The sequence below is a fragment of the Pseudophryne corroboree genome, chromosome 1, assembly GCF_028390025.1.
Source record: "Pseudophryne corroboree isolate aPseCor3 chromosome 1, aPseCor3.hap2, whole genome shotgun sequence".
Taxonomy (NCBI): Eukaryota; Metazoa; Chordata; class Amphibia; order Anura; family Myobatrachidae; genus Pseudophryne; species Pseudophryne corroboree.
The window spans coordinates 427,003,621-427,015,674 of record NC_086444.1 but is presented as its reverse complement, the minus strand read 5'-3'; the positions used below and the strand labels follow the sequence as shown (position 1 = coordinate 427,015,674).

Here is a 12,054-nt window from a genome sequence, read left to right as displayed (position 1 = left end):
TTTCAATTGTTCTGTCGTTTGGGTGCCCAACAGCCATGGAGGCCACTTATTTTATTTATTTATTTTGTCAAGAACAAAAAAAAGTATGCAAACTCGCTACTTTGTTCACCTGATTTTGGATGCCCAGAGCAGGAGTTTAGCTGTTGTGGCCAGCTAAACCTGATCTGTTTGGGTGCGATATGCATGTGCGCCCAAACAATAATTGAATAGCGAAAATTGTTTGGGTGTCTAAACAGCCCCTATAAGACTACTAACTTAGTATTTTGCTTGGTTAAAATAATCATGTTGATCGGTATGTTCTAACTCGAGCTTTACTGGGTCAGTAAAACTTTAACAGTGCTAATTATTACAGTTTGAATCGGTGTCTCTCCGGGTAAACATCTCAATATGTGGACAAGATAGTCGTTTCCCAGCTCCTGTCCTAGGGAGACCCCTACTGGTGTATTTATTTACAGAAACAATGTAAAAGCTCCATAGGTTTTTCTAATTATTTCCCTTGTGATGTCCTGGCAAACCTGCTGAGAATATTATAGGCAAGCTACATGATATGCTCTTGTTTTGGCCATAGAAATGGCAAGCAGCTCCCCACAGTCTTCTCAAATGTCAATATGCTACACATCTACTGGCGTTGAAATGGACTAACGTGTCCACAGGAGACTACAGATTTGCTTTTAAATTGCTCTGCAGTATTGTTGAACACCTAATTACTGTTCAGTGTCGTATCTTTGACTTGCATCAACACTGTTCAAATTTACATCACGGTAGCGTGTCTTAAACATGAGCTCTAATTAAGAGGCATTTAGCATACATGCGTTTTGGCTGGAATAAAGCAATTTCCTTTTCTGTCATGGGTACATACATAAACACAATTTGGTTTGCATACATTTTTGATTGTGTTTTTAACATGTGTAAACTTTTACTAAAGCCATGGTCTGTATATCAAGCAATACCTATTTTCGTGCACCCTACTGCAGCCGTTTGAGTTAGTCAGTTCGTGGCTTTACTTACTCTTTAATGAGCAGCGATGTGTAAGGTGATTCAAACAAAGTAGGCTAGGTGCTTCTTATTAAAATAAATAAATAAAAAATAAAATTAACTGTCCAATCAAATTGTCAAATTCCTGTCTTTGTTACTCAGCTGGAAGAAATTAAAGATGGTGACAAAGAAACAGAGGAGGGAGAAGATGAAGGAGACAGCGCCAATGAGGAAGACTCTTAAACATACTTTCCCCACAAAACCCTCCCTGCCTATTGTGTATAGTCAGTTCATAGCTCTGCCCCTTGTACCATCAGTCGCATCCCTCAGTTCTTCAAGCCTGTTTATTATGCACCCTGCATTTCCTCTTCCTCTTCATTTTGATACCTATTTGCGACTTCTAAAATAAAAGTGTATTGTTTTTAACTTGTTTGTTTTGCAGTCTTCTTGCTCACTTTATTTACTACTTTTTCCTACCTTCAGTGTCCTAGGCATATACTTCTCTAGTCCTTCAGATTGTTACATTCAGTGCCTACAAGCTTTGTGCATAGCTGCATTTTACTATTTTAACCTTTTTTAATATTGCTTTAAAGGCATTAAAGATGCTTTAATCATAAGACTGCAATGTTGATTCAGGTGTAACTTGGAAAAGCAAATACAGTTGGGCCAATACGAAATGTATTGATGCTACTTTATAAAAACAACAATAGTGTGAATCACTTTTAAAGGTAACTCCCCAATGAATTCCATATGTATCACCACCATTCCAAGTAGTCTCCTTTATAAGAACACATGATCTCTTTATTTTGTTCTTTCTTTAGAACTTTTATTCCATATAAAGCTGTATTGTAGATGACTGCATTTTGAGTCTCGGCTGCATACTTGCCATGGGGTGTATTTATTGTAGGGTTTACGTCCTGAAAAAATAGTCTGAAATACAGTGCAGTGTTGTCAGGTCAGCCAATGCAAACCTGTCACTCTAGATACATGTCTGTGGTATAGAAATTAGATTGTAAGCTTCACTGGGGCAGGAACTAATGTGAATAACAAAAAAAACAACAACACTGCATAACATGTCAATCACTATAAATGAAGGATAATACACAAGCACTGTTGCAATGCACATATACACTAATCTGTAATGTGCTGTTTGCACTTCATGTTATGTGGTAAGAAATACAGGTGTACCCGGACATGCTTCAATGCACGAAGATTCTTGAATAAAGAATTATCCACAAATAAGCTACTTTTTGTTCTGAAACTCTGATCTTGCCATGTTTACTACTGTGGTGTTCAATAATAAAATATTTTAACATGTTTTGTGTATATTGATTTTTATTCTATATTTTATTGTTGCATACAAAATTGGGAATATATATCAAACACAGCCATAGAAAAATAGAATGTGATGGCAGATAAGAACCACTTAGCCCGTCTAGTCTGCCCCGTCAAGTGAAAGAGCTTTAATTGGACTAACAGTTAAGGGCTGTATTAACTGGCCGATTTGGGGAGAGATGTGTGCTGAGCTAGTCAGATTGCTTAGATTTTAAGCAGCGATCACTCCGTGAGTACCCCCCTTAAGAGGCTAGTGGTGATGCTCCCTAATGAACAAGAGGTCCTTTTATATGCACATTGGGGGTCATTCCGAGTTGTTCGCTCGTTATTTCTCTGACGTCCTAGTGGATGCTGGGGACTCCGTAAGGTCCATGGGGAATAGACGGGCTCCGCAGGAGACTGGGCACTCTAGAAAGATTTAGGACTATCTGGTGTGCACTGGCTCCTCCCCCTATGACCCTTCTCCAAGCCTCAGTTAGATTTATGTGCCCGGCTGAGCTGGATGCACACTAGGGGCTCTCCTGAGCTCCTAGAAGAAAGTATAGTTTAGGTTTTTTATTTTCAGTGAGACCTGCTGGCAACAGGCTCACTGCAACGAGGGACTAAGTGGAGAAGAAGCGAACCTACCTAAGTGGTGGTAGCTTGGGCTTCTTAGGCTACTGGACACCATTAGCTCCAGAGGGATCGAACACAGGACCCGACCTCGTCGTCCGGAGCCGCGCCGCCGTCCCCCTTACAGAGCCAGAAACAAGAAGGTGGTCCGGAATATCGGCGGCTGAAGACTTCTGTCTTCTCCAAGGTAGCGCACAGCACTGCAGCTGTGCGCCATTGCTCCTCATGCACACCACACACTGCGGTCACTGATGGGTGCAGGGCGCTGGGGGGGGGGCGCTCTGAGCAGCAATAGTAACACCTTGGCTGGCAAAACGAACACCATATATAGCCCCAGAGGCTATATAGGTGTATATTAACCCCTGGCAGAAACGATAAAATAGTGGGAGAAAGCCCACCGAAAAAGGGGCGGAGCCAGCTCCCTCAGCACACTGGAGCCATTTTTCCCTCACAGCTTCGCTGGAAGGAAGCTCCCTGGCTCTCCCCTGCAGTCCTGCACCACAGAAAGGGTAAAAAAGAGAGGGGGGGGGCACAATTTAGGCGCAATATATATATATTATAGGCAGCTATAGGGGAAAACACTCTGTATAGTGATATCCCTGTGTTATATAGCGCCCTGGTGTGTGCTGGCATACTCTCCCTCTGTCTCCCCAAAGGGCTTTGTGGGGTCCTGTCCTCTGTAAGAGCATTCCCTGTGTGTTTGCTGTGTCGACATGTATGATGAGGATAATGATGTGGAGGCGGAGCAAATGCCTGTGAATGTGATGTCACCCCCTGCGGGGTCGACACCAGTGTGGATGGACTTATGGAAGGAATTACGTGACAGTGTCAGCTCCTTACATAAAAGGTTTGACGACATAGGACAGCCGGCTACTCAGCTTGTGCCTGTCCAAGCGTCTCAAATGTCATCAGGGGCTATAAAATGCCCGCTACCTCAGATGACAGATACAGACGTCGACACGGATACCGACTGCAGTATCGACGAGGATGAGACGAGTATACCCTCCAATAGATCCACCCGTTATATGATTGAGGCTATGAAAAATGTATTACACATTTCTGATGATACCCCAGGTACCACAAAAAAGGGTATTATGTTTGGTGAGAAAAAACCACCAGTAGTTTTTCCTGCATCTGACGAATTAAATGAGGTGTGTGAGGAAGCGTGGACTTCCCAGATAAGAAATTGATCATTTCTAAACTGTTAATGGCTGCGTACCCTTTCCCGCCAGAGGATAGGTCACGCTGGGAAACACCCCCTAGGGTAGATAAAGCGCTGACATGCTTATCAAAGAAGGTGGCACTACCGTCTCCGGATACGGCCGCCCTAAAAGAACCTGCTGATAGAAAGCAGGAAAGTACCCTAAAAGCTATATACACACACACTGGCATTATATTGAGACCCGCTATTGCATCAGCTTGGATGTGCAGTGCTGCAGCTGCGTGGTCCGACTCCCTGTCGGAAAACATTGATACCATGGATAGGGACAATATTTTGCTAACGATTGACCATATAAAAGACGCGGTCTTATACATGCGTGATGCACAGAGGGATATTTGCCGGCTGGCATCAAAAATAAGCGCTATGTCCATTGCCGCCAGACGGGGGTTATGGACTAGGCAATGGTCAGGTGATGCCGACTCCAAGCGGCACATGGAAGTTTTACCCTATAAAGGGGTGGAACTTTTTGGGGAAGGTCTTTCAGACCTCGTTTCCACAGCTACTGCTGGGAAATCGACTTTTTTGCCACAGGCTACCCCACAGCAAAAGAAAGCACCGTATTATCAGGTACAGTCCTTTCGGCCCCAGAAAACTAAGCGGGCTAGAGGCTCATCCTTTCTGCCGAGGGGCAGAGGAAGGGGGAAAAAGCTGCAGCACACAGCTAGTTCCCAAGAGCAGAAGTCCTCCCCTGCGTGTCCGGTAAAAGTCCACAGCATGACGCTGGGGCTGCTCAGGCGGAATCGGGAACGGTGGGGGCACGTCTCGGGTTTTTCAGCATACAGTGGGCTCTCTCACAAGTGGATCCCTGGGTCCTTCAAGTAGTATCTCAGGGGTACAGGCTGGAATTCGAGACGTCTCCCCCCCCCCCCCCCGCCGTTTCCTAAAATCTGCCTTGCCGGCAACTCCCTCTGCCAGGGAGGCAGTGTTGGTGGCTATTCAAAAACTGTATTCACAGAAAGTGATTGTCAAGGTACCCCTCCTTCAGCAAGGAAAGGGTTACTACTCCACAATGTTTGTGGTACCGAAACCGGACGGTTCGGTGAGACCCATCTTAAATTTAAAAGCCTTGAACACTTATATCAAAAGGTTCAAGTTCAAGATGGAATCGCTCAGGGCGGTTATTGCGAGCCTGGAGGAGGGGGATTACATGGTATCCCTGGACATCAAGGATGCGTACCTGCATGTCCCCATTTACCCTCCTCACCAGGAGTACCTCAGATTTGTGGTACAGGACTGTCACTATCAGTTCCAGACGTTGCCGTTTGGGTTATCCACGGCACCGAGGGTCTTTACCAAGGTAATGGCCGAAATGATGATACTCCTTCGCAAGAAGGGAGTTTTAATTATCCCGTACTTGGACGATCTCCTGATAAAGGCGAGGTCCAAAGAACAGTTGATAGTGGGGGTGGCACTTTCTCAGGAAGTGCTACAACAGCACGGCTGGATTCTCAATATTCCAAAGTCACAGCTGGTCCCGACGACACGTCTTCCGTTCCTGGGAATGATTCTGGACACAGACCAGAAAAGAGTGTTTCTCCCACTGGAAAAAGCCGAGGAATTGTCATCTCTGGTCAGAGACATCCTAAAACCAGGAAAAGTGTCGGTACATCAATGCACACGAGTCCTGGGAAAAATGGTAGCTTCGTACGAAGCAATTCCATTCGGAAGGTTCCACGCAAGGACGTTCCAGTGGGACCTGTTGGACAAATGGTCCGGGTCCCATCTCCAGATGCAACAGCGGATAACCCTATCGGCCAGAACCAGGGTGTCGCTGCTGTGGTGGCTGCAGAGGGCTCATCTACTAGAGGGCCGCAGATTCGGAATACAGGACTGGGTCCTGGTGACCACGGATGCCAGCCTTCGGGGCTGGAGGGCAGTCACAAAGGGAAGAAATTTCCAAGGACTGTGGTCAAATCAGGAGATTTCTCTCCACATAAATATCCTGGAGCTAAGGGCCATTTACAATGCCCTAAGCCAGGCAAGACCCCTGCTTCAAAACCAGCCGGTACTGATCCAGTCAGACAACATCACGGCGGTCGCCCATGTAAACAGACAGGGCGGCACGAGAAGCAGGATGGCGATGGCAGAAGCCACAAGGATTCTCAGATGGGCAGAGAATCATGTGTTAGCACTGACGGCAGTGTTCATTCCGGGAGTGGACAACTGGGAAGCAGACTTCCGCAGCAGGCACGACCTCCACCCGGGAGAATGGGGACTTCATCCAGAAGTCTTCCAAATGCTGGTCAACCGGTGGGAAAAACCACAGGTAGACATGATGGCGTCCCGCCTCAACAAGAAGTTGAAAAGATATTGCGCCCGGTCAAGAGACCCTCAGGCGATAGCGGTGGACGCTCTAGTGACACCATGGGTGTACCAGTCGGTTTATGTGTTTCCTCCTCTACCTCTCATACCCAAGGTACTGAGAATAATAAGAAGGCGAGGAGTGAAAACCATACTCGTGGTTCCGGATTGGCCAAGAAGAGCTTGGTACCCGGAACTTCAAGAGATGCTTACAGAGGACCCTTGGCCTCTGCCGCTCAGACAAGACCTGCTGCAGCAGGGACCCTGTCTGTTCCAAGACTTACCGCGGCTGCGTTTGACGGCATGGCGGTTGAACACCGGATCCTGAAGGAAAAGGGTATTCCGGAGGAAGTAATCCCTACCCTGATCAAAGCCAGGAAGGATGTCACCGCAAGACATTATCACCGCATTTGGCGAAAATATGTTGCTTGGTGTGAGGCCAGGAAGGCCCCGACGGAGGAATTTCACCTGGGTCGATTCCTGCACTTCCTGCAAGCAGGGGTGATGTTGGGCCTCAAATTGGGGTCCATAAAGGTCCAGATTTCGGCTCTGTCGATTTTCTTCCAAAAAGAACTGGCTTCACTGCCTGAAGTTCAGACTTTTGTCAAAGGAGTACTGCATATTCAGCCTCCTTTTGTGCCCCCAGTGGCACCTTGGGATCTCAATGTGGTTTTGGCATTCCTGAAATCACATTGGTTCGAACCACTTAAGACTGTGGATTTAAAATATCTCACGTGGAAAGTGGTCATGCTGTTGGCCCTGGCGTCGGCCAGGCGGGTTTCAGAATTGGCGGCTTTGTCTTGTAAAAGCCCTTATCTGATTTTCCATATGGATAGGGCAGAATTGAGGACTCGTCCTCAGTTTCTCCCAAAGGTGGTCTCAGCTTTTCACTTGAACCAACCTATTGTGGTGCCTGCGGCTACTAGGGACTTGGAGGATTCCAAGTTGCTGGACGTAGTCAGGGCCCTAAAAATTTATATTTCCAGGACGGCTGGAGTCAGAAAGACTGACTCGCTGTTTATCCTGTATGCACCCACCAAGCTGGGTGCTCCTGCTTCGAAGCAGTCTATTGCGCGCTGGATTTGTAGCACTATTCAGCTGGCGCATTCTGCGGTAGGTTTACCGCAGCCTAAATCTGTGAAAGCCCATTCCACACGGAAGGTGGGCTCATCTTGGGCGACTGCCCAAGGGGTCTCGGCTTTACAACTTTGCCGAGCAGCTACTTGGTCGGGGGCAAACACGTTTGCAAAATTCTACAAATTTGATACCCTGGCTGAGGAGGACCTTGAGTTCTCTCATTCGGTGCTGCAGAGTCATCCGCACTCTCCCGCCCGTTTGGGAGCTTTGGTATAATCCCCATGGTCCTTACGGAGTCCCCAGCATCCACTAGGACGTCAGAGAAAATAAGAATTTACTCACCGGTAATTCTATTTCTCGTAGTCCGTAGTGGATGCTGGGCGCCCATCCCAAGTGCGGATTGTCTGCAATACCTGTACATAGTTATTGTTACAAAAATCGGGTTTTGTTGTGAGCCATCTCTTCAGAGGCTCCATTTGTTATCATACTGTTAACCGGGGTTCCTATCACGTGTTATATGGTGTGATTGGTGTGGCTGGTATGAGTCTTACCCGGGATTCAAAAATCCTTCCTTATTGTGTCAGCTCTTCCGGGCACAGTTCCTAACTGAGGCTTGGAGGAGGGTCATAGGGGGAGGAGCCAGTGCACACCAGATAGTCCTAAATCTTTCTATAGAGTGCCCAGTCTCCTGCGGAGCCCGTCTATTCCCCATGGTCCTTACGGAGTCCCCAGCATCCACTACGGACTACGAGAAATAGAATTACCGGTGAGTAAATTCTTATTTTTTTTGTCGCAACGGAGCGATTAGGCGCTAATGCGCATGCGCAATGTCCGCAGTGCGTCTGCGCCAAGTAAATTTGCTATGCAGTTAGGTATTTTAGTCACGGCATTACGAGGTTTTTTTCTTCGTTCTGGTGATCGTAATGTGATTGACAGGAAGTGGGAGTTTCTGGGCGGAAACTGGCCGTTTTTATGGGTGTGCGAAAAAAACGCTACCGTTTCTGGGAAAAACGCGTGAGTGGCTGGAGAAACGGAGGAGTGTCTGGCCGAACGCTGGGTGTGTTTGTGACGTCAAACCGGGAACGACAAGCACTGAACTGATCGCAGATGCCGAGTAAGTGTGGAGCTACTCAGAAACTGCTAAGAAGTGTCTATTCGCAATTTTGCTAATCTTTCGTTCGCAATTTTGATAAAAGCAGCTTGCGAGTGAACAACTCGGAATGAGGGCCATTATACACAAATAGTTGTGAGTGATACCACAATCTTTCTTTTTCATCCACTAGGGGTCACTGGAGTACTCTTGGGATATGGACTGCCTCCATAGGAACAGGGCACTGAATATTTAAATTTAGAACACTCCACCCCTCCATATCCCAGAGTACCTCAGTGTTTTTTTCTGTGCTCAAGTAGCAACAGGCTTGTGTGGCTTGCTCCACAATTATTTTGAATATTTTTCTTTATTCATACATATCCCTTTCCCCCTTCCAAAAGGCCAGGGTCAGGGATAGTGGAAGCTGCTACAAGCAGCTGTGGCGTGTCGGCCCTCTCTAAAAGAGCACCCTCACAGCCAGACAGACATCCTGCAGACAGGCTGGCCGCTGCTGACAGAGAAGCCCCGTCGGAGCCTCACCACAGGAGTCCAGGTATGTTGGTCGGTGTGGGGACAATGTTTTCTTTAATAGCTACGCTGGCGCACCATACTACTGGCTGCTTGGATCCCTATACAGCTTGCCCGCCGCCGCTGCTCAGAGCGCTTCAAAGGACCGCGCTCCCCACCTTCCGCTGTCTGTTTCCAGCACGTCCCGCTACCCGGCTCCTGCTGGCCGCCCCACACTAACGCTGCCCGCCCCGCATACTGACTCCGCAACGGAGTATACGGGGGACGACGACTTTACAGGTTGCAAGCAGCTGCACGAGGGGGTACAATCAGTGGCACGAGGGGGGACAAGCAGCAGCAACAGCAGTATGCTAGGCTGCAGGGGTGATATACACAGGATTTTCATACAGGGATATATATCAGTTTTAAAGATTATAACCTGTACTGTGACTATAAGTTTAAGCATGGCAGCCTTTTTAACCATGCTTCCTTTGTCTTCCTGTTGTGATTCCAGAACGTTCCAGTACTACATCTCTACTCCACCGGAGGCACAGGGGTGTTAGTGGGAATTTGGGATCACATTTCATAGTACTGACCACGTGTACTGCACTCGGCCAGATATATATATAGAGCCACCTTAGTACTATTTTACTGAGTCGTGCAAGTGTCTGTTTTTTGTGTATTGTATTGTCTGTCTCCATAATGAGTAAGGCACCAGCAAAAATTAAAAAGCATCACTGCAAGGTCTGTAGCAGTGTGTTACCGGATGGATCTACCACATGTAAAGTATGTTTTGTGGATTCAGTTACGAATACAATTTCTGCTCCGGTTTTAAAGCCAGTTTCCTCCCCAGACCCTCCATGGGAAATGCTAGCCAATGTACTGGCTGGGTTGCAATCAGAATTGACTGCCGCTCGACAAGAGCGGGAAGCGGCAAGATCTGAGTCTAGGGTGAGACCGCCAGAACTACCGGAGGAGTCTCAGCCTTGCGAAAGGTCCAAATCCATTTTGGGTAGACGGGATAAATTTCATATGTCTTATGATTTACCTGTTTCGGCTATGTTGCATTCTGAAGATTCCATGCCAGACCTCACGGCACAAGAGGAGGGTGAAGTGGAGTCGGATAGTGAGGATTTTAACAGCTCAGGCATTGATAATCTCATCAGAGCAGTGCGTCAGTCTCTGAAGTTTACAGAAACTGAGGAGCCTCTGACAAATGATGAAGTCGTATTTACTAAACGACAGAGAACTCCAATGTGTTTTCCGGTTTCGGAGTCTCTTAATAAGATGTTAGTGGAAACACGACCTAAACGGTTTTCTATACCTCGCAGATTTAAGTCTAGTTACCAGTTTCCAGACTCTGTGACATGTACATGGGAGACTCCACCAATGGTTGATTCGTCAGTGGCGAAACTTACAAAGAAATTAACCATACCAGTGCCAACTGCTACTACGCTTAAAGACCCTTCAGATCGCAAAATAGAAACTATTCTAAAGTCCATGCATATAGCAGCAGGAGTGCTGCTGAGACCTGGCTTGGTTGGCATCTGGGTCACTAAGGCGCTCATAGTATGGATAACAGAACTCAAGTCTGCCCTACATGACAAACACCTTATACTTCTTGCTGATCAAATGTGTGAGGCTGCGGAGTATCTATGTACAGCTTCTACTGACGTCTGTCAGCTCACTTCTCGCATTTCATCGTCACTGGTACGACGAGCTCTCTGGCTGCGTTCTTGGCAAGCGGAGGCAGAGGTCAAAAGAGGTATAGAGGCGTTACCTTACGGTGGCGAGAAGTTGTTTGGTCCTGAATTGGACAAATGGATTTCTGAGGCCACGGGAGGAAAATCGGTTTTCTTACCATTGCCTCCACTGGTACCAAGACGGAGATACTCTGGACCTGCGTTCAAATCCTTTAGACCTCAGTCCTTTCGCGGACGTGGCAGAGGAACAGCCACGCCTGGTAGACGGGGTCGAGGACGTGGTTTCCAACAAACCAACACAAGTCGTCAGGACGCTAAGGTCACTGACAAGCCAGTGGCATGACGGGCTACCAGCCCATCTCGGTTCTCCGATTTGTGGGAACACGCCTTCAGACGTTCCGTTTGGCGTGGTTCCAGACATCGGCGGATGGGTGGATCCGCAATTTAGTGTTAAGAGGTTACAAAAAAGAGTTCGACTGTCTTCCGCCACTGCAGTTTTTCGAGACAGGCCTACCTCTCTCGGACGACAAGAGGGCGGTTCTGCAAATTGCCATTCAGTCCCTACTGGATTCAGCAGTTTTGATTCCGGTCCCTGTACACCAACAGGGTCAGGGTTATTATTCCAGTCTGTTTGTGGTACCGAAGCCGGATGGCTCAGTCAGGCCAATATTGAACTTAAAGGGTCTCAATCGGTACGTAACTTACTACAGATTCAAGATGGAATCTCTGCGCTCAGTAATTGCAGGTTTAGAGCCAAAGGAATTCATGATTGCGCTAGATCTCAAGGATGCGTACTTACACATTCCGATTTGGCAACCTCATCAGAGGTTCTTGCGGTTTGCAATACGCCAGAACCATTACCAGTTTCAGGCTCTACCGTTTGGCCTTTTGTCAGCGCCTCGGGTATTCACCAAAGTGATGTCTGTGATGATAGTTCATCTCAGATCCCTGGGAGTGACAATAGTTCTGTATTTAGACGATCTGCTCATCAAAGCCCCGTCTCAACAGATGCTTCTCCAACATGCGCTGCTAACGTACAATGTACTGGTTCACCACGGTTGGATTGTCAACTTCAAGAAATCACATCTAATTCCGTCTCAACGCCTTCAATTCCTAGGTATGATTCTCGATACGGTAAATCAACGAATTTACCTACCACAACAGAAAGTACAGATTATTCGCCATCTGGTACAATTAGTGCTCAAGCCGCGCACAATCTCGGTACATTTGTG

General features: G+C 47.2%; 1 protein-coding gene across 2 annotated transcripts in view; it reads left to right on the top strand.

The window, feature by feature from the left end:
• The window catches only part of HNRNPC (heterogeneous nuclear ribonucleoprotein C), a 37,827-nt gene extending 36,426 nt beyond the window's left edge, over positions 1 to 1,401 (top strand). For both annotated transcript variants that reach the window (XM_063913443.1, XM_063913442.1), the window contains one exon: positions 1,138 to 1,401. In XM_063913443.1, the coding sequence (XP_063769513.1) occupies positions 1,138 to 1,218 (81 nt within the window). In that variant the 3' untranslated portion in view covers positions 1,219 to 1,401. The remainder of the gene's footprint in view (positions 1 to 1,137) is intronic.
• The last annotated feature ends 10,653 nt before the right edge of the window (positions 1,402 to 12,054 follow it).